This window comes from Neopsephotus bourkii, unplaced genomic scaffold, assembly GCF_033783945.1.
Source record: "Neopsephotus bourkii isolate Nb327-2 ecotype Australia unplaced genomic scaffold, CSIRO-AGI_Nbou_v1 NB_107, whole genome shotgun sequence".
In the NCBI taxonomy this organism is placed as follows: domain Eukaryota; kingdom Metazoa; phylum Chordata; class Aves; order Psittaciformes; family Psittacidae; genus Neopsephotus; species Neopsephotus bourkii.
Window position 1 is genome coordinate 12,801,123 of NW_026900624.1, and position 27,694 is coordinate 12,828,816.

Here is a 27,694-nt window from a genome sequence, read left to right on the forward strand (position 1 = left end):
AGAGTCACTCTATGATGTCCATACGTAAAACCCTACTTTTATGCTACTGGGGACAGGCAGCACCCTGGCAGGGCTGTGTAAAGGTGAGAGGCTGTTCAGCAGCCATGAGCAATGGGTCCTGCTCTCTGGAAGGTGGAGGGACAGAATCTGCTGCATATTGCAGTAGCTGCCAGTGGTTATCAACTGTAGCTGGGAGAGGAGGCCAAGTGGTGCAGGCAGGACAGATATGTTTCTCTGTTCATCTTCTCCAGCCATCAAACATAACATGTGGACTGTCATTAAAATGTCTGTTCTGTGACACTGAAAAAAAGCCAATGTCCAATGTAAAAGGAAGGTTTATTGATGTAAAGGTATACATGATTATGACACGAATCTAAAGAGATGTGCCATGAAAGGAAACAGAGAATCAGACACTAGCTCAAATGATGTCACAGACTCCCACTGTGAATAGTAAGGTGAAATGGCCCTTGCCAGCACTTAATGACAGAAGAAAATAGGTTTCTTGACCACTTGTTCAACGTTTATGATGGTCCTGTAGGGGAAAATCCAAAGGAAAATAACTTCAATGAGAACAAACCAGCAGGATCTACAATATGGTTTCAGGTACAGGGTAATCAGCCTCTTCGGTGCAAAACAGACAAATGCTGGACCAAGGCCTGGCAGAAAACTGTGTGGGTTATGTGGGATATGTGCCCATATTCCTCAGAAACTGCTCGGCAGATAATAGTGAGCATAACTGCTGTGCTGAGCCAGGACAGGCTTTCAAGGATGGCTGTAGGGAGATTATTCCTTGCTAAGTGTGTATGCTTTTGAGGAAATCCTGAAGATATTTCCCAGTCTTTCCTTTATTCTGCACTTTCACTTTCATTCTAGAGGCTGAGCTTTTCCCATGAACAGTAACATGGTCTTCCCCTGGAGTCCACTGAGCATGTGTCAAGGTGACAGGACTTGTGACAGCATGAGACAGGATCTGGCCACTGTCTCTAGCTGCTCTCTGAAAAGCCTGGTGGTGACTTCAGAGTCCATTTCTGCAAGAACAGTTATTGCTCTCTCACCATACCCATCCTTCTGCACATGCTGCTTTATACTTTACCTTCTCACCTGCTTGGGGCTTTTTTCTGGATTTCACTTACCTTCTCTAATCATTAGTCCATTTCTGCAGCAGCCTCTTTGCAAGGTGACGTATACTGAGCAACAGCATACTCTTCTGGAGAAGAAGGAAATAAATGTTCCTATTAGCCTGCAGACTGCTTCTGGTGCCTTTCCCTGGAGGTAGATACACCCCACGCATACTTAAACCAGAGATCCTTGAAATCTCCTTCATTCTGGCATGTGAATTTTTGTACCTTTCTAGTCATGCCCACTTGTCACCTTGAGCATAAGATCACGGAAGTGAAATAAGTCGCTCCCCTGATACCAAATCCAGATCCTGATAAGAGTTCAGAGAAATCTTGGTTCCAGGGGGGGCTGGTTCTGTATCTCCCTTAATGCATGCAATGTTTCTGCTGTCCCTGTCCCTCCCCCAAACTTTGTACTGCTTAGAATCAAAGACTTACCAGTTTCATAGTAATCATAGATCTGCACAGGAGCTGGCTTGGGGTGGGTCACGACAAAGTCCTGTTCAACTGAGAAAGTGATTTTTTTCCCTTTCTTCTGCGAGATCTGTGAATGGAGGGACAAGGATCACATAAGTTTTTTTATTTCTACAACACCACCTGGAGCAGATGAGGGTGGTAACTGATAGATTGTGTATTCCAAATCCCACTGATACCACACATACACATGTGTGACATCCATTATCTGAAATATGTTTGGAGAGTCCACAGTGAAACTGAAGTGAAGAGTTGGAGTTTTCCTATCCTGCTTGTATTACCTGATTCTGTAGTTATTACACATCCTGTTGCCAGAGAGGGAAAAACAGTCCCAAAAGAGTAAGCTTAATTCTCCAGTGGTCAGAAGGATAAAGTCTGGTATTCCAACCCCACCATTTTCAGACATGAGCATTATGTGCCACCAAGAGACTTATGGGAGCCAATGTACATCACTGGGGTATTGACTTTTGTTAGTCAATACTAGCGTAAGAGATGTAATGAAAACCTTTCCAGAGCAGAGCAGTGTTTCATGTCCTGTTGGAAGGACTGAGATTTATGACTTGCCTACCAAGGGGACATACACACAAAGGGACGTCTTTCCTGGTGTTTATCTGCTATTGACTGAAAGGAGAAGGAATTTTGATTAATTTCTATGTACTTTAATTTATTAACTTACAGTTGCTAGCTGGGCAGGCGGCAGCCTGAAACTATTTGGGAGTTTGGGATGTTAAATGCAGTTTGAGGAATAAGTAGCTTAGGTTTTACAGGGGAAAACTGATGAGGGAGGGAACATGGTACATACAATTTATCTAGTATATTCACACTGTAGGTGCATCTATTATATGCTGTTTGCATCCTTTGCAAAATTCAAATAAACAGTGATCAGGACTTACATTTTCCAGATAAAGGAGAACATGGTTTTTCTTGTGTTCTACTTGCATCACTGTATGGCTGTCAACAAGCTTTAAAACAAGGAGTTGGAGATAAACATATTTATAAAACATTAAAAAAAAGTTCTACCTCAGACCTTACCACTGCATGGCTGCAGGATTCTGTTCCTAGCCAGCTATCAAGAGCTAGCAGCTGATAAGAGACCAAGTGTTGCTATATAGATGGAGAAGACTAAGCAATTCCTTCCACTTGACTTTAGCACTTCCCGAGTGCATGAGAGGCATTACAATTAATTTGGAGAATGCTGCCTGACTTTGGTGTTGTATAGTCTGGCAGATTTTCCACCCTTTCCCTACCTGTGTAGTGTCAGCTCCCATTTGCAGCTGCCAGCTGGTCAGGCTCAAGCTGGAACCCTTCCTAGTTTTTAATCTGGGAAGGTCTGTGTAGTCACAGCTCCCTGTAGGGCATTCCCTCCACCCAGTAATGAGAAGTGCAGCCATGCAAACTTCTCACAGGGTTTGTGAACCAGGCTTCTGTTTTCATCAGGATCAGTCTTCTCAGTCCCTGGGGTGACTCATTTAATCTTGCTCCTATAGCTTACCTTATCCAGGGAAGACTTAACAGGAACAAAGCCAGAAAGCATCTTCACATCTATTATGAGCATGTTAGAGCTGCTGCGTTTCCCTGTGTAACTGAAACAGAGGACGCTGTCAGTCTGGACCGTCCTTCTGGCCTCATGCAGCCAGAGGGAGGCACAAGCCCCTAGTATGAAGGGGCCAAGTATGTGCTACCACCATCAGTTACTGTCACAAGGTCTTTTTGGATATTGTGTCTTACAGACTGATATCAGCAACACATTGATCAGTTTATGATTCTTGACTTCATAAGCAGAACTGGATACACACAGCAATCTTCCCTGCATGTCTTGTCTTCTGTGCAGCTGGTTTGTTGATGGCATATTACCTGCTTATGAGGACAATATCAAATTTTCCTGGTCGATCCAGTGGGCAGGAAGCATTTGATGTCTGTACTGATAGAGAAAATCCAAAGGCCCCCTCTGGAAGGTGAATACTGTATCTCAGTACTGCCTGAAAAAGGAAAAAGCCCTTTTATTCAAGCATGCCAAGTTTTTTTCTTTGCATTCCAAAGAACAAGTGTCAGATGTAGTGAAGTTCCCTGGCAATGTCGCCCTTGGTTTTATGTGGAAGATCCTTGTTTACATCAATGACAGACACACCAGACTTGTGCTCATTAACAATGAAGATACTTGTACCTTCCAGAGAGAAACCAGCTGCTGATCAGAAAGGACTCTTTTTTTTTCCTGCTGTGGCTCCACAGGAGTCAGAATGTGGGATGGGAGAAAAAGTTTTAAAACAGTTTACGGCAATCAAATAATTAGGAAAAATAAAGAGAAGTCGGATAGAGAAACATCAAAAACATGGCTGTATCATATGCATGATATGAGGCACAATGAAGGGGAGAGTAGACACCTACTTGCATAAGCACACATCCACTGCCATTCACTGCTAGGCTGTATTTCCCAGAGACCTCTGGAAGGGGAGTCTGTTGCAGCAGGAGCCTGTTTGCATTGTTGACAATAAATACCTTCTCAAATGGCTTTTGGGAAATGATCTTCACTACGTTTTGCATAACAGGACTGTAGGTGGCCCCACCATAAGCAGCGAGGGCTTGAAGAGCAATGACTGTGTCCTGAAGGAAAAGAAAATAATAAAAGCCAATTAGCTACACGGCGTGACCGGTGCAGGGAGGTCAAAGTCATGGTTCCAATATGAAGCAGAGTCACTTCATCATGGCTACAGAAACCCTGAATTTGTGTATCATTCCAGGGTTCTCATATATAAGGAGCCATTTCATTTTGGCATATATGTTTTAGGGTGGAAGAAATCTCTCTACACATACAAAGATCTCACAACAAAATCTGAACAATAGAGTTTTTCATAATGGTGAAGCATGTGTTTTCTAGGGAGCTACAGAGCATTTCTTGGTCATATAAGAGCCAGGACTTGGTGTTTTCTAGGCCCATCCCCAACACAAGTATCTGTATTTGCTGCTAGTCAAATTACTCTTGTATGGCTTTAACCTTTCCATAGTTAAGAAGAAGAGGGGGGAAAGTATTTTGGTCTCTCAACAAGAAAGGTTTGATCTCTGTGTTTGAGGCAGCAGATACAAAGGTAGTCAAACTCCACTGGCATCCTGAACCTGCCTCAGTTCCTGGCATGGCTGGGGAGTAGAAGGGAGTTTTGGCACCTGGGTGGAAGAGAAACCTCCATAGGGATTCTGCTGCCTGATGATCCACTGCACAATCCCTGAGGCATTTGTGAGATCCTCTTGATTCCGGTTGGGTTTATAGAGCAATGCCAACAGCACGTAGCTGGTGATCTCAACTTCAGCTGATGGGGCATGGTCAAGGAAGGAGGGAGATTTTTCTGATGGAGACCTCTTCTCCTGCTCCCAGTGCTGTGAGCCATCTGAACAAAAAGAGGGTGAGGAGCAAGAAAAATGGATTATAGGTGACACTGCTCTATGCTGCCTCAGAGACATACTGTGTCCTGAACTCTTTCTCACAAGTACTCTGTACAGAGCAACAAATGTGCTGTAAATTAACTCCATAGATTATTTGTGGAGGTTGGTTCAAGTGCCTATACTCTTGTTATTGTCAAGGTTAGACCACATACCAGCAGACAGATCTAATCCTTCTTTCCGCTTCCAAAATTCCCAAATAGGCTGAAACTCACCAACTTCCTTTGCTGATTTCTGTAACTCTCTGAGGAATGTTTCACATTTTTCTGCCTTTCCAGCTAAGCAGAAAGCATAGGCCATGAGTGCCTGAGTGTAAACTTCACTGATATTCTTCTCAGATGCAGCCTCCAGACAAAAAAAGGCATTTCGGACTACAGGATACTTTAAAAAAAAGATAACAACAAATAAACAAGTAAAAACACATCGGTGTAATTCAGGACAGTGGTCTTCACCTGATCAAATGTTTATTTTCTTTAAACCTGTTCTTAATCTTGTCACTATCACAGCAATGAGAATGGGACTTTAGTTTGTACAATGATGTCAGGAGAGAGAATGCAGAATTTTATAAGCAGGGATTTTGGAGGAAACATCAGAAAAATCAAGTAGTGTTTCATTGTGTTCTTAAAGGTGACTGTCTATAAACAGAAGACCGTCCTGTTTCTTTCACAGCTAATTCCTTCTGCTTACCTCGGTGATAATTGTAGAATTAATGGAATGGTTAGGGTTGGAAAGACCTTAAGATCATCTAGTTCCAAGCACCCTGCCATGGGCAGGGACACCTCACACTAAGCCATCTCACCCAAGGCTCTGTCAACCTTGAACTCTGTCAGGGGTGAATCATTCAATACTTCTCTGGGCAACCCATTCCAGTGCCCCAGCACTCTCACAGTAAAGAACTTCTTCCTTATATCTAGCCTGAGCTTCCCCTGTTTAAGTTTGAACCCATTACCCCTTGTCCTATCACTATAGTCCCTAACGAAGAGTCCCTCTCCAGTATCCCTATAGCCCCCCTTCAGATACTGGAAGGCTGCTATGAGGTCTCCACGCAGCCTTCTCTTCTCCAGGCTGAACAGCCCCAACTTTCTCAGCCTGTCTTCATATGGGAGGTGCTCCAGTCCCCTGATCATCCTCGTGGCCTCCTCTGGACTTGTTCCAACAGTTCCATGTCCTTTTTATGTTGAGGACACCAGAACTGCACACAATACTCCAAGTGGGGTCTCACAAGAGCAGAGTAGAGGTGCAGGATCACCTCCTTCGACCTGCTGGTCACGCTCCTTTTGATGCAGCCCAGGATATGGTTGACTTATTGGACTAATAATTTACTCAGCATTTTCAAGGTCAAGAGCCTGTTGTCTTGAGCAATTCCAGCCTAGTAATCTCTATCATCAGTGACTCTGGTTTAATTTTAATATAATTCTGTGGAGTCATACTAGGTTTACACCAAGCAAAAAATGTTCACAGTTTGACTCTGTGTCCTCACTAATGCACTAATCGGGAAGGTCCTCAGAAAGAATGTGACAAATTGGAGGCAGAGAAACTCATATACTGAAATCTAACATCTTCTCTGTAGTCTCCTTTGTACTGGCTACTTTTTAGATAAGACAGATAGGCTTTTAACTCTGATGGGCCTTTGTTTTTCCAACATAGCTTTTATTTCCATTTGTAGACTTTATGGATTTGCTTACAATAATTTACTCTCTTGACTGAGCCATGTTTGAGGCTAAGCCACAATGTATGGGTTACTAATCTTTAAATTTTTTTACCAGAAAGTAAAATGTGTCACTCAGAGTCTTGGGGCTCTCAAATAGAAGGTCTAATCCTGATCTGATAATTGGGGTCTGAGTTGAAGTCTGACAATTTCTACATGCACGCTGGTGGTTCTCAAACATCTCTACAGATGGAGAACTTCTCTACCACAGCAACCAGGACAGATACTGAACACAGTCATATTTCCTGCAATTTCTCTCTCTCTTTCTCTCTCTTTACTACCTAGGCAATTTTTTGGAGATGCTGGAGCTAAGTCAACACTGAGGACCAGTTTCAGCTGAATAGCAGCACCTGAAGGTCTCCTTACCGAGCTGGAGTGACCAGCTTCTAGCATGGCAATGGTGATGTAGGCAGAAAGCGACAGCTCATCATTTAGTCCTCCCTGAAAAAGACATGGAGAGAGGAATAAACAATGAACAACATGAGTGAGAAGCTCTTAAATAGCTTTTAAATCAAGAGAAACCTGTTGCTATTTCCTCAAAAAAACATCACTCCCTCAAGTTCCTGCCCTGTAACCCTATCTCAGGTGCTCAAAGGACAGTGTGGGGAAGCTGACTGAGCAGAAGATAGTCATTGTAAAGTGTGGAAAGTTAGCCCTTGGCAGAGGACAGGCGATTCGAGTAAAGCATAATTTTTTACTTTAATGGGAGAGCATGTTCTTAATGAAAAGAGTGTAAGTTTGACCAAGATGTAATTCTCTACAACCTTCAAGGCATTGTTGAAGAGTGTCCCAACACTTCGGAAACAGCCATCTGGCTTCTGCTTGCTTGCCAGCCACATTAGGGTTTGAGCCTGGACATTGTCATCAACATAAATGAAGTGACTAGCTTGTGCAAATGATTTGTACACAAAGGCAGTGAGCCTGCAAGGGAAAGATGAAGCTGTGAGATGAGGATTGGAAATAGGAACAGAAAAAGCCATGCTCCCGTTCATGCAAAAGCATGAAGAGTTTCATCCAGCATGTTGCTGGCTTGCCTTCTTTTTTTGTGCTCCTCCAGGAGACAGTAGCTAAAGGAGTTGTAGCTATACGGGACACAGGAAGGGTGTCCTCTGCTCACTCTGGGGCTGATCCTAGCTACAGATCACTGCAGTGCATTGGGTTTCATGGGAGATAGCAGGAGACCAAACCAAAATGTCAGCTGGGTCATATAAATTCAATGCGAATTTATCTCTGAGTTATTTCTGCTTGCAGTCACTCACCAGGTGTTCCCTTCTTTATCTTTGGTGCCAAAGATACTGTAGGACCCATCAGGATGTTTGTATGACAGCTGCTTCTGGTAGCCTGCAGATACATGGAAGAGGAAATGTTTCCCAAGTTAAAAACAAAACCCTATTCTGTTTACTATCAGATTTACCTGAAACCACAGTAACAAACAGTAGAAAGGCAGTGTATATCTACCAGCCAGTAGTGGATCCCAGTGGGAGCTTTGATGGAAGCATGGGACATCATGTGGGGGAGCACAGAGTCACAGAGTAGGCAGAGCTGTATCAGCTCTGTGCTCTAGCTAAGCTAACAAGATTAGGATATATGCTGTGGCTGGGTGGAAAAGGAGAACGGGACTGAAAGACAGAACTTTAAAGGAAACATAACAGCTGAGCCTCAGAAAAATTAGGATAAGGAAAGAAAGAAGATAATGCAAAAATAAGAAGTGTCTTGATCAGGGCAGATCCTTGGGTCACTGAGCTGTGCTACAGCAGCAGTGTCGTACTACTAGGATAGCCATGCTGCTGCTTCTGCTCACTGGGCCTCCATGGGAACTTCAGCATACAGTGTTAGGGAAGCACAAAGCTCTTACCGCTCACTAGGTATCCTATGGCCTTGGATTTGACCTCCTCACTCAGTTGCCCTATCTTATTCAGATAGTCCAGGACATAGATGTTGGGTGCAAACAGGACCATGTTCTGCTCCCCACAGCCGAATGGCATCTGGAGGAGCTGGTGCACATTCTGCATGGCAGTTCCCATGATGTCTCCTGGGGAAGAGGAGATGCCAGGGATGATTAGTACAACTCATGGCCCCTGAAACAAACAGTAATTTCCATCCTGTAGGCAGAGTCATGGAAAGCCTAGCTCGTGTTATAAGCCTTTCCAACAAGCATGAAGCTGTCAATGCCAAGTGGTTTGTTCTGTTCTGCTTTGCAGTCAGCAAAGAAATGCCTCCCCTGTCTCTCTTTACTTAGTCTAAACTGGCCACATCAGAAATATTATCTATTTTAGTGCCACTTCAAGCAGATACTTATTAGAAATGAAAAGAACTTCCAGAAAACTTCTGTTTCCAGAGGATGGAAGGGGAGCAGCCCGCTAATGCTACAGTGAACCATGTATCGCAGAAGTAACAGCTAATGCTAGAAAGGAACACTGGTTATGTAGATGTATCATAGACAACTTCTAAACTGCTATTTTTAGGAGAGGTAGCACAGACAAAGCAAAAGATTTCTGGAATGACCTGAAATCACCAACATTACAAAGCAGAGATTATATGACTAGTGAGTCATGTAACCAAGTCCAAGTCCTTTTCGGGAAAAGACTGAAAAGATTCCATTAGCATCTCAAATGTGCAGATGGGTGAGTGGAAAAAGGTCATACTGGCATGAGTCTGGCTGATGCAGGCTGAGGTCATAACCCAGAACTGTGCTACTTCAGAGCAAAACATTCAAATGCAATAAATCTAAACAGAAGAGTGAAGAAACCTGTAACTGATATTTAATCTTAATTTCCCTGATACAGCAAGGAACATTCTTGGACAAGATGAGGATCAGTCTCTTTGCTCAGAAGCTTCCAACCACTGAGTGGAAACTCACATTTTGAATCCTGAAAAAGCTTTCATTTTATGTTTTTATATTTTCTCTCTTTTCATGTTTTGTTAATCATATATTTACCAACAACAGAAAAGGAAGCTCTGGCTGATCCTTCCACCACATCTGCAGGTAGACTTAGAGGAACATCTTGAATAACCACATCACCTGTGGAGAAAAATATTCGGTATCTGTGGTTGTTTATATGGGAACATTGGTTATAGCACTGAAATTGCACACAATTGGCAAAAATTACACAGCGCAGAATTGCACACAAGAGACAGCAATAGACAGAAATTCACAGCTGTCACCAAGGACATAAACAGAGAAGGGGGCACAGAAGAAACAAAATTGTGAAAACCAGACCAAATAGTGCAGTAACTGTCATTGTTGAACAGAAACCAGTTGAGCAGGGTAAAGCTGAAGCTCACAGGCCTTAGTGTCTGTGGACTCTGGAGATTTTTTCAGTGAGGCTGTGAGGAGAGGTGGTTGGTGAGGGCCAGGGCTGCTTTTGTGCCTCTTTTAGTCAGAGCTTTAACGGAACCTTGGAAACTGTTTGCTGTCAGTACCAGAGATGGTCTGGAAAGGAGCTTTACATCCCCTCTCCCATTCCCACTAGAAATGGAAAGCTGCAAGCTAAAGTTATCCTTCAAGTGGAGTACAGCAGTCAACATGAGTAAACTGAGTGAGTTTCTGCAAGTGTATGAAACACAGGACAGATTTTGCACAAAAAGATAATCTCCATTTGATAGTCTCATAGCAGCTTTCCTTTAGCATCTCAGCACTGCTGGCTGCAGCACAGACAGTGCCTACATGACAAGCATCAGATCACACAAGAATTTCATGGCAGGGAATTGAACTGCAGCACTCATATATCGGCCATTTGGGCAACTCCTGGAAAAAGGGGAGAAACAGCAACAATTCAAACTCCAACCTTCCTTTCAGTTCCTCTCAGGACAGCTATATATAAGAACTTTACCTTTTGTACACACCAGGTAGTTTTGAGTCTTTTCCCTTCTGATTCCTTCAGGCTGCATGGCCATGGGAAGAAGAGACACAAGCAGTAAGTGAGGACAAAGCATGCACAAGAAATGTAGTGACAGAAGAACCCCCCTTCACCCCATCCTTCTGAATCATAAGATGGCTGGATTGAAGCAACATTTTACATGTTCATACTTGATGTGGCTTCTACTAAAAGGGAGTTCCCATCAGATGGAGTCCCTCATTTCCAGTTTCTCCTCTGCATGAGGGAGACATGCACTTACCAACACCCACTGATCCTCATGGAAGAGGACATCAGATGGGAGTGGACTTGGTCTTAGATTGAACAGCCAGACCCTGTCCCAGACAGATGAAGGTGGAGCCAAATCAAGAGCTCTTTAGGAAACCTGAAAAGCTTTTACTTGCTTTCAGCACTTCCGCTGCAATTTTCTTTCCTCATGGAAGGGAGTACAGGGCAGACAGTAAGAGCTGTCAGGAGTACCTCAACCAACAGTGCTCTGATCTGGGTATCCCTGTAGTCAATACTGCCATTCCTAAGTGCTTCATCTTCACAGGGTTCAACATCCTTGGTCTCTGCAGTAATGCTGAATACTACATTACCTTAAATAGTAGCAGAAAATAAGAAAAAATGGACCTCTATCATGCAGAATGATGGCTAAAGTAAGAAATTTCATCTGGTAACGAATATATACAGATGTTAAGTAGTGCAACATAACGAATGGTTAGCCACTCTAGGTAAGAAGTGGGAAGAGAAATGATCTCTGAAAATGGGAATGATAAAAACACTGCAGATGTGGAGAAGGTCTTTAGCCCAGACAGCTGGAAAGACCAGTAGCAGACCAAGTTCTCCAGGGTAGAAGAGGTTTCAGTTTTTCAGGTGAGGTATAAATTGATTAGTATCAATCTCAGGACGGAGAAAGGGATAAATTCAAACACACTTACCTATTTCTTTGGGAGAAGTATTCCAGATGTAGGTCTTTCTTTGTTTGGCACACACACATCCATCATCCTCTGGGGAGATGAGTTTGGCCTGATAATCAAGGGAATCTGACAGCGAAACATTAACCTGAAAACAGAAAGAGGGATGTGATGGGATGAATATTTTGTACCATAGGCAAATGGTGCTTTACTAGTAGAGTGGGTGAGCTAGTCTCTTTTTAAGTCCAATGTTAGCAGTGTAGAGCAGGTTAAGGCCTGAGATGGTGGTGTTAGATGAATCACTCATTAAATGTAACCTCAACAGGGTGCTTCTCATGACGTTCTCCATTGAGATGTTTAATATCCTATGCTTGCATATGATTCCTGATCAGGATATTGAGTTATAGTCAATTGACCTGGTGCTAATGATCTTGAACTAACTTGCAAAGGAAATCATTGATCAGTGTTTGTTCTTCTGTTATTGTCGAAACACTTGGAAAACAAGGTTAAGAGATGAAAGACTCAAAAACAGAGGTTTGAGGTTTTTTTTCTAGGTTGTTTAAAACACTAAACATTTTTGTTTTGTTAGGTCAAACTGTTTGGAATAAAAAAAGAAATCCTAAATTTTGTCTTGATTTTTACTTTTTTCATGGTGATCTCCTTGTGAGGCTGGAGGGCTAATTTTCAACATTTCAGCAAGCAGAAGAAATTTAGACTCCACACCTGCCTCTTTTTTTTTTTTTTTTTCCAGGATTCCTAGATACAGCATAGGAAACAAGAAGCCAAATAAAAGATCCCTGGTTTTCTTTCTTCAGGTATCCTTTAACCCATGTGGAAGCTTTCTCCATGCAGAATTGCAATGCAGCTGTGCTCTGGAACCAATTTGCCTGGAAAGTACTGAATACTGAGAGTACTGTCCTCCAGCACCTGGGAGCAATAGAACCTTTAGCTGGACTAATACTCTGGAGAGCAAGTACTGGACTTTTGTATGCCCTGTTTCGGTACTTCTGTGAACTTTCGCCCCAGGGAGAAAGGGTTTGTCTGTTCTCCAGTTCCTGCTTGACCCACTCTCTTATGTTTGGCAAGCACAAGCCCTTCATTTCTTCACACTTTCACATACATCCCTAAAGAAAAGACCCCACTACTGCCATTGATGGCATGCATGACTGTGGCTGATGAATGATACTCTGCCAAGCACTTGTTCCTTCCTCTATGGATTGTGAGACAGTTGCTTAGATACCCATCCTAGTCTAAGTTCACACAGGTTTCCCTCTGCTTTGTAGTGGTTTGGCAGGACAAATCAAGTCAGGATAATTTATGGTCAGATACAATGAGCAGCATGCCAATCAAGGGCAGGGACAGATCTAGTCACCTATACTAATCATTTTGCTGCAGCTTCTTTGGAGATGGGGTAAGGTCCAAGTAAGTAGTACATACCTGAATGCAGTGGTCAAGATAGTTGAAGATATTTGCTCTAAGCAGGAAATCTTCTCCTCGGATGATAGAGTACGGCAAGGTCAAGTCCACAAAGAAAGGCTGGAAGGCTTTCAGGGTGGTAGGCACAGCCATACCAAATCCAGCCAACTCTCCCACACAGAAGGCACTGGCCTTCCATTCAGTGATGGTGTCAGGGACAGTATATGAGATGCTGGCTTTTCCAGTAGAGCTGATGGGAATGCATAAAGGATGACTTTAGAAAGGCTAAATTTCATATAACCTGCTTCTTAGTAGAGGCAATGGGGTTTGAAAATCAGCAATTATTCCTGCTCCACCTGCAGAAATCCCACATTCAAGTTCCCCCAGAACTTATCACCCAAGTCTTCTGAGAAAAGCTCATTTGAAAGTTCTTCTGCCCATCATTTCCCTGAGTTTAGAAAGAAAACTCAGAATTCTTGCGGACGGACCCATATTTTAAATAGAGGTGTTCATTTTCTTAGGAAGAGAATATGACTCATGGTACACACATTTGGGAATAGATATCTTTGGGACAGGGTAATTTTATCACGTAAAAGAGGAGGGCAGGTGGTCAGGAGATGATTGACAAATCTGGGTCTTTCAGGCCAGAAGGAAAGAAGAAGTGGCAAGGAATTGCCACCTTGCAGGACATCAGGAGACATATTCAGTTAGTCTGAATAAAAAGGCAAAGAGATGGAAGAAGCAGTACTCACTTGATCAAGACTATATCCCAAATCCAAGTTTCAGGGAAGAATTCCCGAATAGTCTCAAGGGTAAGCCTCTTCCCGCGTTCCTCTCTAGCAATTTCAGCTTTAAGAGATAATGGAAATTTAGTGAAACCTGGGTCATGTAACAAAGACTCATAGAAAAGACAGATTCTGATATGAATGGGCCAGTGTGAAGGATGATTAGCATCTCTCTGAGATTATCAGTAATGCCACACAAATATTGATTACTTTAACTGATGTATCTCTTGAGTAAAGTATAATCTGATATCACAAAGAAAGAAAACATGACTTGAAGTCCTTTGGTCTCCAGATACAAGCAAGGGACCTAGGGCTAGAACTCAGGTCACTTGGCTCTTGTATCTGTTTGCTGTCCACACTGTTGCACTGTCTTTTCAAACAAGCTCTGGTCAGAAGGGAATCAGTGTTAGTTTTATGTGGCACTCAACACTTTTTTTGACACTTTCCAGCATGAAACTGGACATGAATCAGAAAGACGTTTTTGGGTATTGGCCATTATCTTAAGCCACCTCATTTTGTGCTAGACCAATATTAAATATCAATTCCAATATGACCCATGAGTACTGTCCATGTCCATGTCACATGAATACCACTCCATTTAAGGAGAAAGATAAAATCTCTTTCCTGTCACCTATATTACCTGATGATTTGACACGGTGTGTAGAAGCCATGAATGCTGCATTCAAGAAATATGGTGGAGGTCTCACAGACTCACTAGTACACACAACTGGTTGCCGAACCTTTGAGTTGGTAAAAAATTTTATGCCCATATCCTGTAAAAAACACACTTTTGTGTTAGCCATAACCATACTGTAGCTGAGGTTTATTCCATTCCTCCCACTTTCTCATTACTGTTTTTCTGCCATGTCCAGAGACATTTATGCAGTAACATGCTCAGAGACAACTATGCTGAGACTTGTGGGAGGTGTTACATATGCTGGAAAATCACAGTAGGCACCAGCATCGAATGAGAACAGATGTCAATGAGGATAGTTTGTCATGTATGAGCTTTACTAACAGCATTATTCGCAGAAATACCTAAAGCTACTTAAGTGGAAACTCACTTGAATAGATTTGAGTAATGTACAGGACATTTACCCTGAGGAACTGATATACATCTGGTCCTAATCCAGACATTACAGGTGTGTAATACAAGCCTTTGTGAAAGATGTTATCAGATGAGACACAGGGGTCTTTGGGATCATCTTCTAGATTGAGCCCATTGAAGATATAACCTTGAAAGTCTTGCAGAGGATGCAGGCTGTATATCTGTGAGGGGGAAGAAAACGCAAAACTTGTTTGTATGGAAAGATCAGTCCTGATTGCACCACCATATGCTGCAGATTGTCAGAGCTGAGATGTTACCCTGTTTGAAACAGTGCTGTTTCCTGGATTGAAAATTGGCTGAATGGCTGGACCAAGAGGGCAATGATTATTGGCACAAAGTCTAGTTGCAGGCCCAGTAACTAGAGGTGTATCCCAGGGGTCAATGTTGGGTCCAATCCTGTTCAGCATCTTCATTAATGACCTGGATGATGGGGCAGTGTACCCAGACTGGGAAGAGTGGCTAATAACGATTGCTAACAGACTGGTTAAACCAAATTCCACATGAAAGAGGACTTCCAACTGCCAAGAAACAGAAGCTGTGTATTGCCTATTGCAGATGGTTTATGACCAGTACATGCAAAAAAACAGCTGATGTTAACACAGTCTAACAATCTCAAGTGGAGAGACACTGAAATGGAGGAGGAAAAAAAAGAGAATGTGTTTGTTTGAACAGCTTACCATTTCTGCAGACAGCTCTGTCTCGGACTTCAGGAGCAGGACGCTCTGATCCACTGCCCTCACAGCACAGAAGGAGTTGGCAGCAGCTTCAATGGCTAAACTGACATTGGAAGCTGAGTGCATCCGCTTTGCAGAGAATTGCAATTGGACCTGAAATTTATCAAACAGATGTTGGTATGGCTCATCACTACTGCTCAGGGCTGCCCTGTGTCTGTGTCTGTGTCTGTGTGTGTGGAGGGCAAGAAGGAGAGTAAAAGGCTCTTCTGTTAAAGCACAGATAGCCTGCCTGTAGAGCGATGTTTGGTCCCCACTGCCTCTGTTGACCAGGCCTCTGCTATAATGGGGGCTTAGGCAGGAAGCACACTTAAATTCCTGTGATAGCTTCAATAAAGCCTACCTCAAGTGATTTAAACTAAAAATGCGATTCTGTTGCAAACTGCATTTTTCAATAAGAAAAGTGTAAAAGATTAGATGGTGAAGTGGGATAAGGCTAACGTGTGCTCACTGTGCTAAAGAAAAGGCAGCTTAAAGCAAATAGGATGCTAACATAGCTCAAGAGAGGAAGGAACCATCTGGGAATAGTAGGGGTTTCCTAAAAAGTAGGTTTTAATGTTCAAAGGGGCTTTATTATTTGATGATAAGGCCAGGAGGTGGTGATAGAGGAGAGATACAAGGCCAAAGAGAAAAAAAGGGGAATAAAGACAGTAATGTTGAGAGAAGTGGATAAAAACAAGAAATAAAACTGGAAATCTGTTATGAATGTGTGCACAAAGAATTTGTATATTTATCTGGTGGCAGGTATAACTTGCTGTACCTTAGTGTCTCTCACCTTGTTACTGAAACACCTCTCAACTGGAAATCGGACACTGTCTGCCACCAGTTCCTTGTCAGGGTGTAACATATACACCAGCAACCGAATGGCTGGAGCCATTTTCTCACTGACCACAAGTGGGATGGTGAAAGTGCCATTTTGATCTGTTAAGAAAGAGAAAGGGGCCAGTAAGGAGAGAACTGCAAAGACCTGCTGTAGTAGTAGCCATCCTCAACTGGCATATAACTGTACCAGTCAATGGAGAAATCTGTATTTAGACAATAAATTGAAAAATCCTGGATTTGCCATGAAGTGACATGTCTGAGTTTAGATCCAGACACTCTCAGATTTATTGTGGATTTAAATATGTCGCCAGATTCAAACAGCCTTCTAAGGCAGACACTTTGCATTCTTTATGTTATCCATGGGGAAGATCTTTACAGGACACTACTTGGCTCATATAAAATGATCTAGGTGCTGGACTAAATATGACTTTATGGTGATGTTAGTGGTAGTATCACGAACACAGGAATGGATGGAGAGCGATATATCCCTCTGAGTAGCTGCTGTATACATCCAGGGAGTCCTGACTTGGTCCTCAGTTCAACCATCCCTTCTTATTGTTTTTTAATGCAGACACATGGATTGGCAACTTAACTTACTTACCAGCTTGGATATTAACTTTGATTTCCCCTGTAAGGACAATCTTGCCTTTTGCCATGCCCTGTGCAGAGAACAGCAATACGTCTATATGTTGATAGAGGTTGGAGGGAGAAAACAGCAACTGAGTTCAGTGTACGTGGACAGGGCAATCAAAGCATGTACATTGAGATGGTTTCAAATGCTTAAACGTCAGCCTTGGGGCATGCTGGCTGCTGCCACTGCTGCTGCTACTACTGGTACCATCCTCACCAGTCAGGAAGCAAAAGGAAATTGAAGGGAAAGGGGCGGCAGGGAATATCGTAAAGAGTTCCTTGGAGGGAAGGGACAAGAACTCTGGCTTGAGACATTATGAAGGTGGTTCCTTACTATGAGACAGAGTAACATGCCCCCAAATGGGGGTCATTTTCCCTAAGTGAAAAGTTCTGCCAGACCACCTCAGTGCTGTTTCTGTCATTGTGCTGGCTAGAAATCCGAAAGCTGTAAGAATACTCACTGCTGTAATTGCTGTGGATGGACTGTCAGAAAGCTGTCCAGTCATGCAACAAACCATGCAACAGCCTCAAACTCACCACATAGTAGAAGTTTATGGTGTTTATGCCCTTGTATCCCTCTGTGTTCAAAATGTAGTGCACAGTGATCATCTTTTTCTGCCCACAGGTCAGATCTTTCCACAAAGGTTCAATCCTCACAAAACTGCTAGTCCAGGAGTAGAAGCGCGGGATGGAAAGAAACGCATCAGGGTAGGAAGGCTCTATCCAGCCTTCAGAGTAGCACTGGTCACTGGTTTTATAACTTGCCTGAGCAGGAGAGGGAGTGAGGAAGCAAAGGAAAACAAAACACATGTCACTAGAGAAATCATTATCACATACTGAATGATTAGGTGATAGAATGCATCTATTTCAGAATTGCATCTAAAGCCAAATTGGTAAGAGAATAGCAGCACAGTGGTCTTGCAGCCTTGCAACAGCCATTGCATTGCAACAACTCAGTTGTTTTTCTAACTGCTTTTATAGTAATTTTTGAGACCTCTAGAATATGAAATAAGCCAGAGAAAGCTTTATTTTTATTACCAGAATTCAAACCTCATCCCATCTTTTTAGGGTTCAGTTTGAGAGCAGTCATCTCTCTTTTTGTCTCTGTTCAGTCTTATTTGGTACTCACTTTTAGACTGATCTCAGGATCAAACATTTTGGATGTGTCAATGCTAAACTCTGCAATGCCATTATCATCAGTGGTGAAGTTGGCTGTGTTCTTGTTATTGACAAATAGCTGAATAACTTCACTGGAAATAGGAGAGTTGTTTTTGTCTACCAGCTTGATCTGTAGAAGAGAATGTGAGACATGTTTTGTTTGTAGATGCTAATGTTTTCTGTTCCCTTGTTCACCAAACAGAATTGCTTTTTTTAATCCCTTCAAAGCAATACTTAAAAATTAAAATGTCTTTCTTCACATTCTGGCATCTATTTCAGCTATCTTATGAGGTTTGGAGCAGGATCTTATTCAGCATCTGCTGCATCATTGATAAAGTCCTTTGTGGAGCAAGAACTCCTTACATCTCATCACTTTCCTGTTCAGACCCCTCTGGCTACACATTTCCAGCTTAAAGATATACCCCTTTTCCTCCATTTTTATCTTTGCTAGTCTTGAGAGTCTGCTGCTGGTACTTCCAGTATCTGAAGACCTTTCCTCCAGTTCTTTGTTTTAAACTCTTTTCTCATCTTGTCCCTACTGTTTCTGCTGTTCATGTGTTAAACAAACAAATAATAGATATCAGGAACCATCAGATAAATTCTGGGTTGTTAGAACTGAACATTCATTTTAAGTTGGGTTTTTTGTTTCATTTTGTTTTTTTCCCAAAGAAAGATGGCAGAAGTAATAATATATTAATTACAAGCTTAAGACACTGACTATCCTCACTGTCCAGAAACAGCACAGAGACGAATGACCTCTGAAACAAAAATAATGGCAGAGAGCTAACAGTACTCAGGGTGATATTGACTTCAAAGGGACTGAATGCAACAAAAGTAAATGCATACAATATACGTCCATCACACACATTTCACAGAGCAGGGAAAGGCTACGAATCTTATGTGATGGCACCAGGACAGGGACTGGGATATGCTGCATTTTGAGCAAGTATGAGTATTGGTGACTTTGAGACAATAGTTCCCCTAATATGACATTCAGGGGCAGGGTTTTGCACAAAAGGAAAGAAGCTGCCTGAAGCCAGCAGCAGCAGCTTTGTGTCTGAGATGTGACTTTCCAGGCTCCTACTAGATGTCTTTCATCATGTTTAACCTCTAGCACATGCCAGTGCATGTGTTTGAGGAATTCACTGTGGTGCATTACCCCATGGGAGCCTGCTGATCTCCTTCCTCCAGTAAGGGGTGATAAGGTGCACAGCAATCTGAAGATAGGAGTGGGGGCCAAGTGGAAGTTATACAGACACCTTCCAGAGGGGAAAAAAAAGTCCTTGAAAGACAATCTTTTCTCTCCTTTATGTGCTATTGGTAAGATATCCCCTATCCTTTCATCATTGAAAAAAAAAATGAACTGAAGGAGAGAGATTTATCCTTACCCTTTAAGCCCCTGACAGTTATGTGGGATTTGTCACAAAACATAAAATCATGAAAGAGCTTTTTAAGACAGAAGCTGCTGTTATTTCCTTGATTTTTTTTCTTAAATTCCTCTCACTCTTTCTTCCCTTACCCCCAGTGTTTTTACTAATCTCTAGCTGTCATATGATGGTCAGTCCTGAAGGGAGAGGCAGTGATTTATATCAAGCTAAAAATGCAAGTTAGATAAGTGATAGTTATTGGATTGTTTTGATTCAAAGTATTTCTGGCAAAATTAAACTCAGAATATACTAATACTCTTCAGTATTTAGAATTATTAATAGTGCACTGTATGTAAAAAAGGAAACATGGGAAGAACACCACCCACCCCAGACAATGCCCGTAATGTTCCTATTACTGTTGTCATGTGATTGCCTGTCAGACATCTTCGATACAAGCTCTCGACTCCCTTATTTACCTGTCCAAAGTAAGGAATTCCTCTTCTGTAGTGACGATCCACATTCTCAAACTGTATACTGCTCATCACCCGAGTTATGGAAATAGTCTGAGTAGCTGTGAGTTGCACGCCTGTAAGAGATGTCCAAGGGAAGATACATTTTGTCTTTCATACAGCTTCAGAGTTAGAGTTTGCCTGGAGATGGTTACTATGCTTATAAAAATGGATCTTCTTCAGGAAGACATCCTTGTAGTCAGCAGGCAGATGCTGAATATCTCCTACTCCCCTTTTAATCACACCACCATTGCAGCTTCTGACTGTCTAGAAGGTATTACCTGTTCCTTTCTCTGTGACAATAGCTTTCACATCAAGATTCCTCATGTAACCAACGCGATTTAGCTCAAAGATGTTGGTGCTGAAAACCTGGGAGAGGCAGCCAGTCTTCAGCTGGAATAGGAAATAAAAAAATCCTGTCACCAAGGATCACAGCTTGCAAAGAATGCCTGCAATTCACAGGACCCTTCTTTAAAGTGAAGTCTTTTCCTGGTACTTTTAACATGATTTATACTGGACTGATGGAGGTATCACTGTCTACACTTTTCAGATGGGAAACAGCCGTGAAGAAGGAAGATGTCAGACCTCCTTCAGGCCTGCAGGAAACCAAGAAGAGAAATGATGTGCCCAGAGTCCGTAGCAAGATGAGTAGATGAAGTGAAGGATCAAAGAGAGAAAGAAAAGTGTGCTGAACAATGGGAGAGAAGCAAGAAAGCAAGAGGACAAAAAGGAGTAACAATTGTGTATCATACATCTTTGGTAAATGATTGACAAACTGGGCTCTTCTTGCACCTCCCATGAGAATCAAAATTTCTGCACACACTGAGCTGGACCTTCCCTTCAACAGGCTGGTCATAGGTGTACCTATGGGAAAAGGAAATAGGTCCATGAGTGATGATTGAAAAATTGACTTAAGCTAACATATGCAGGAATAGATCCAGGACCAGACGTGAGCTGGGAAGCTAGAGAATGCAATAGTTTCACAGGCTTTTCTTAACTCTCCTCCTGTTACGAAAGATAATACAACTCAGAAGCTGAAATATTAATGAGTTCTACCTCATCCCTAAACATAAATACCTCTATAAGCATGATGGACAGACATGTCTTCCAACCAAATTGTGACTGTCGTATCCACTCTTTAGGTTCAACTGGGTTTCTAGACACAATAAAGTCAAAGCAAAACTCCTCATACCTGCAAGAGGATCAGGATTTCAACCCTGGATTCTATGTTACAAGATCTTAGTGTTACACTAAGCAAGGTCCTTCTGAAGGACTAAGCTTGGAAGGGGTGGTTAAAGACAGGTGGAACCCTAAGACCCCTGCTAGAATTCAGTGGTGCTTTGTTGTATGAAGGTCTCCATCTGAAGTGGGTTACTGGGAGTGGACACATCCTCCTTTATCAGGAGAGACCTTTCAAGAGGTTTATTCAACTCACCAAACACCAGTTGGAAGAGAATACTCTTACAATAAATGAGATGAGCACACAAGAAGTAAATGAAAAGCTCCAACCACCAAGTCAACCCTGACCAACCTCCAACCTCTTCTGAGGCACTATTTATTTTAGTCTTCTGAGTAAGCCCGTCTCTTTCCTCAGTCCTTGGAAAGTTCTTGCTCTTCAGCATATTTCCTAACCACTCTGCACCTGGTACTTACACTCCACAGACTTTCACTGTAAACTCTGAATCCAGGACTGTAAGGCTTTCTGGTGCAGAGATTGTGACATCAAATTTTGGCAACACTAGGACAGAGAATGAAAAGAAAAAAAAACAACACTGACAAATTGCAAAGTTGCAGGCCTTCCTGAAATAAAAGAGAAAATGAGGATAATATCACTAGTGTTAATGCACAGAAGGAATGGGATCTCAGAACTGGGGTGTCAAAATGTTTGACAAGTGGCCTGACCTGCAAAAGCTCACTATACTATTTCTACAAAGCTTTGAAGAGAAAGCAGAGCTTCTGAGGTGAATCCTGTGATGTCCAGATGCCTTACGGAGCTTTGACCAAGAAAGTTCATGGACATGTCTGGAAGAAGGTTAGTTTGTCACAGTGAGTTTTGCAATCAATGTATTGATTTGTTATGCAGATTATTTTCCTGGATGACCCTGTGCAAAATGGTTAATTTCTCTTATTTGGATTTTTGCTGTTTTTTTTTTTTTTTCCCTCTCCAGTTCTTAATGACAAATGATTGAAGTTGCATTTGCCAGGAAGCTGTTTGAAGTTTCAGCAGTCAAAAGGTCTGATTGATAGGGTCTTATATCTAATAATGTTTTCTACTCTAAACAAAACCAATGGGTGGCATTTACCATATTCCTCCACAAGGAATGAGTGATTTGTTTTATCTCCCGACTTCTTTGCTACTATAATTCTGTAGTTTCCCAGGATAGGCTCTTCAGTTAGTGGGAATTCAATTTGGATAATGTACATCTCTGATGTCACATTTTGCCACTGAAAGATCCTGTTGCCCCGTGGATCCTGCAGAAGAAAAACAATACAGATTCTTATCTTTTTTCTTTTTTTTCCTTGGAAATCTTCTGCTACTCACACACAAAACCAGAAACAACAAATGAAGTACGACAAGCTGTTTTAAATCACTCTGGAAATTGCTTAAGGCATGTGTATTGAGATAAATTATGCGTTGGTACTCTAATTGCTAATGTTGCTGGAGTCTTATCTCTTGATCTCAGATTAGGCATCCTCTGCTAGTCTAGGTATTGGTCTCAATCATCAGGTGATGTTGAACAATACTGCTGTTCCCTGCTTCTTAGGACATGTTGCTCTATTTTTGCATCAAGAGGGGAGAGAAAGAAAATCTTTGTGCTCCCACTTCAGGTGAGCTTATCCCACACGAATCTTGCCCCTTTGGCCCCTTTGGCATCCCCAGCTTTTTTCAGCTGCTGTAAGAAGGAAGGAAGCATTTCTTCTGTATTCACTAGGGTGTCATTTACCTTTTAGCATGAGTTATGCTAGTTAGACTAAAGAAAACTCACACCATTTCCCTGAATTCTTTAAAGCATTGGCTGCAGAAAACACACATAGAGCTCAAAATATGTGTGTTCCACTGCAAACAAAGTAATGTCAACTCAGCTTCATGGTATAACATGAAAACTTGCAAGAATACTATCTAGACATGAACTGCAACTGCTATTTTAAAACTCCTTACAAAATGCAACTGAAGTGCTAGCATAACCTATAATTAATGTGATGGTGAGTCACTGACACAGGTTGCCCAAAGAAGTGGAAAATGCTTCATCCCTGACTGTGTTCAAGGCCAGGTTGGGCAGAGGCTTGGGCAACATGGTCTAGTGTGAGGCGTCCCTGCCCATGGCAGGGGTGTTGCAACTGAATGATCTTAAGGTCCTTTCCAACCCTAACTATTCTATGGTTCTGTGATTCTATGAGTTGTATCTACAGCCTATATTTGTTCATAGTTTTCAGAACACTTGATTTCTGAAAAGATAGACCCAAAAATAAGTTGAGAAAACTGGTGGCGGTGGGAGGGAGACAAAGGTGGGCATGAGAACAGTACAACTTTTGACTGCTGAAGTTAGTATAGGTATGTTTTCCATGCTACTGAAGCTCAAACAAGATCCTGGGATTTTGTGGAGTTTCTGCTAATTTTTTGTCAGTGTACCTAGGAACAAGATTTGTCTGAATGTAGACACATACAAACCAATGCAAGCATGTGTGCCCTAGATTTTATTTGTAGATGAATAATACCGTACAAAGATAAAGAATTCTTACCTGAACTTCAATCAAGGGGTACTGAAAAAGGAATAAACAAAGTGGGAGATTAGATGGCTGAACAAACACAAATTATTTTTCACCAGGACTGTGAGGGGTGCATAATCAATAATCAGTATAATGCCATTAATCAGATATCTTCATCGCTTACTTTAATCAGTTTAATAGCAGTTTTACTTCAATAAGAATGTTACATAAAGAGATCAAATGAGAATATCAGGGCAGTTTCTGATCTTACTGAATTTAGTGCAAGCCCAGAGTAGTTGAGTAAATGGAGTTACAAAGATGCATGAAAACCGTGACTAGGGCTTCTTTGATTTTATAACTTAGCTCTGCTTATTGGCATCAGCTCTTTTGGTAACACTGATGTCTTCTGCATTACAACCACATGAAAGGAGGACGGTAAAGACCCTTCTGTCTCTTGGCTTATACACTATGAGCATGAAGGCAGCTTGCTGGCAATGTGAAGAGTGCCTCTGATGAGATAAACAATTGTGGTAACAACTTTCATTTTCATTCCCCATTTCTAAAATGGACAAAGTAGCAGGTGGATGACTTACCAGATTTTGCAAGCAACAATTGCTGTATGGTAATAGCAGAAGACTGAACTGGGCTTTCTTGTCACAGCTAAAATAATGTCTGCTGTGACAAAGTGAAGGGGTTTTGAGCCTCTTCCCCAGAAACAGCGAGAGGTGTTGTGTCTGGAACCCAGCCTACTACACTCATGTTAATTCTTTGGCATTTAGTCTCTGCAACATCTTATTTTATCCACAGCAGCTGTTTACTTAAAACTTGAGAAGCAGCTGTCTCCCAGCAGTTTTAAATACAGGGGAATGTTACTAGTCACTCACCATCTCCTGAACAGGTTTAAAATTGAAATCCATGGCAACAACACGAAACATCACTGAAAAGACAAGGAACAGGCTGTTAACATTAATTGTAGCTTATTTGGCTGAGCACAGTGGTTTACATTCATTAGAACTCCCAGTTTCACTGGATCTTCTAAAAGTCCCACTTGCACAGGATGCAGCTAATAAAATTCACCTGAAGGTTAAAGAATCCTGCAGAGACTTTGCTGAGTGGACTTTTCCCCAGTATCAAGTTCTCACATTTGTTCATGAAAGTTTGCTTAGCCTCAGACAAGAATGGCTGTGCAGGTCAGGCAGTCTTAAGTGACAGCCATAATTCTTTCAGTGACCATCTGCGTGATGCAAGCAAACTTGTTCCTATTCATTTCCCCATCTCTAAAGCAGGGTTTGTTGCTTTGAACAGAAGAAATTCCAATTATTAGTGGAAGTAGATGAGGTGTCAGTTTTTCCTAATGCAGTGTAGTTCCTCTTAGTTCAGTTTGTTCTCATCTTCTACAGGTTTTTTGGTTTGGGTTGGATTTTTTGGGTTTTCTTTTGGGTTTTGTTTGTTTGGTTGGTTGGTTGGTTTGTTTTTTTTGCAAAAGGAACACTAAAAGGAGAGCAAAGAACTACTCCAGTGAGAAGGCTGAAGAGCCAAAAGAAGTTGGGACAGCTGACCTAAATGACCCAAACTGGCCAAAAGGATATGCCATACCATATGACATCATGTTCAGTATATAAACTGTGGGGGAAGCTGGCCAGGGGATTGCTGCTCAGGAAAAGGCTGGCCATCAGTTGGCAAGTAGTGAGCAACTGTAATGTGCATCACTTGTTTTGTGTATTCATTTTTTTAATACTATGATTACCATTATCATTATTATTTTTTTCCTTTTCTGTCCCATTAAGCTGCCTTTACCTCAACCCACGTGTTTTCTCAATGTTACTCTTCCCATTCTCTCCCCCATCCCACTGGGAGGGAGGGTGAGTGCTTAGTTGCCAGCTGGGGTTAAACCACAGCAGCAAAGAAAAGTATAAATGTGTGTTTCCAGAATGTACTTAAAAAGCATTACCTTTCCGTAATTTAATTTAGACCACTGCTTCCCCCACCTCAAAACCAAGACATTTGATAACTAATAAAGCCATGTTTTGCGGACAACTTGGTTGCATCATATTCTTATTGGCAAGCTTTCCTTCAAGCTATGTATCTATGCAGCTAGAACTCATCCCTACGTAAAGCATAACTGATACAAATCTAAGGGCTATATGATCCGGCTGAGATCTGGAAAGGAGTATTATCATAGTGCTTCCTATAGTGTTCTAGCTGTGTGTTAGAAGCCTTAAAGCCTAGGAGTAAATTAAGGAATGAATAAAGATAAATGGCTCTTTTCATACATGGAGCTCTGTTCAACTGCCAGATGAGAAGTATGCATAAGGGAATAGGGTAAGCGCAGGAAAAACAATATAAAGTCCAAAGCCATCAGACCCCAGAAGATAAGTAGCATGATTTTGTCTTTAAAGACATAGAATTAATTTTAAAATAATGGCTTTCACTCTTTGTCTTTAGACTGCCTTTGATGCTGATCAGCATCAAAGGAAGGGCAAATAACATGACAGATACCATGGGCTGCCATGTCTCCTGCCATCCTGAAAGTGACTGAGCTCCGCACTTGTAATGGTCTAAACAGAAACTCTGAAGAAACTGCCTAGACTGTAGCTCAAACTGAGCAGAGAATTTCTGTCTGAAGAAATTGCTTCCTAAGGGACATGTTATAAACTAAATAGATATTCACCATTCTGTCCAGGTTTATAGATGGGTTTGTCTGTCTGCACGAAGACAATGCTTTCCGTGTTCCAGATCATCACTGACCGCCGCCCTTCTAGGCTGACTGTGGTACCCTTAGCAGAGAAGGAAATGAAAGCCAGTGGGGCAGAACTGACAGGAGGAATCTGTAAGGAAACAGAAAAACAAGGGGAAGTTGTTAGTTTTGTAGTAATTTGCTCCAGAACCTATTGAACAGCTATACCTGGGGTCTGGACTCCTAAAAAGAGACACCCATTTCACTTCCATCACCTTCATCACCTTCCAACACTTTTCTTGGGCCTTTCTAAATTTTTGTGTTTATTAAAAATGCCTCCTTGTCTGTCACTATATATCTCTCCTCTGCTTCTGTTTTTCTTCAGTAAGTCTTATTTCACCTCACATTTCTTTTCCACTGGGACATTAATTAAAATTAATTTACCGTGAAGTTGAAGCACTGTAGATCATTACTTGATGTCATGGTTTTCTCAAAAATAGTGGTATTGACAGCACCATATTCTAGGATGACTCTGACGGATATTGTCTCATTGAGGTTAAGGAACTGCAGGCAAACCTGACCTGCAGAGTCAGTTTGGAGGACAGCAGGCACCATCAGGACATACTGCCTATGAGATCCAAACATCAAAGTGATCACACCATAGAAAGAGAAGAAACAGTCTCAAAAAGATGAGAGAAATACAAAGCATTGTTATTCCATACCCACTGATTAGTTCAGGTTAAATATAGGTTGCTGTGCCAGTCCCCCTCACTTTTGCCCTGCAGCTCCCATCTAACCCATCCCTGGGTTCCCCACACAGCTCTGCCAGTGACCCCAGCTCTTGTCTTTCTGTCCTTTACCTGAGTCCTGGACTCACCTGCTTTTAGCAGAATACACTGCTGTTAATACTACTATTGCTCTTTCTGAACATGCTTGTCAGCTTCTGTAGAAGTTCTGCAGAAGGCAGAAGGTGTGCTTCATATTAAATGAGAACCATTCACTTCCCATCTACATTCCAGTTTAACTTAACTCTCCAGATAGAAAAGATTAGTCATGGCAGTATTTATTATTTAAAGTAAAATTATTGGCACTAATTTTAGCACTGTCTTAAAGCCTTATCATAAACACTATCAGCAATAATATGATAGTTCTTACGGCTCAGGTTCCTTTGCAGCTGTTACATGCAGGAGAAGAATAGCCAAAAGAAACTTCAGCCACATTTTTCTCACTGGGAGACACAAGAAAGAGATGAGCTCTCATCCCAAGAAACAATTCAT

At 41.9% G+C, this 27,694-nt stretch overlaps 1 protein-coding gene across 1 annotated transcript; it reads right to left on the reverse strand.

Moving 5' to 3' along the window:
• LOC133216499 (ovostatin-like) lies at positions 1 to 27,694 on the reverse strand. Its single transcript, XM_061361254.1, is given in 36 exon segments — positions 1 to 532; positions 1,134 to 1,207; positions 1,557 to 1,662; positions 2,486 to 2,554; positions 3,085 to 3,175; positions 3,447 to 3,571; positions 3,978 to 4,193; positions 4,752 to 4,972; positions 5,240 to 5,405; positions 7,099 to 7,173; positions 7,497 to 7,653; positions 7,992 to 8,073; positions 8,588 to 8,764; positions 9,671 to 9,754; positions 10,566 to 10,617; positions 11,070 to 11,188; positions 11,531 to 11,654; positions 12,944 to 13,172; positions 13,675 to 13,771; positions 14,348 to 14,480; positions 14,806 to 14,976; positions 15,493 to 15,642; positions 16,322 to 16,467; positions 16,970 to 17,027; positions 17,536 to 17,763; positions 18,128 to 18,286; positions 20,000 to 20,109; positions 20,314 to 20,425; positions 20,785 to 20,896; positions 21,686 to 21,770; positions 22,336 to 22,504; positions 23,774 to 23,794; positions 24,625 to 24,677; positions 26,412 to 26,568; positions 26,862 to 27,045; positions 27,573 to 27,694. Coding segments are annotated over 35 exon segments (4,422 nt in total). The 3' UTR covers positions 1 to 532; positions 1,134 to 1,145.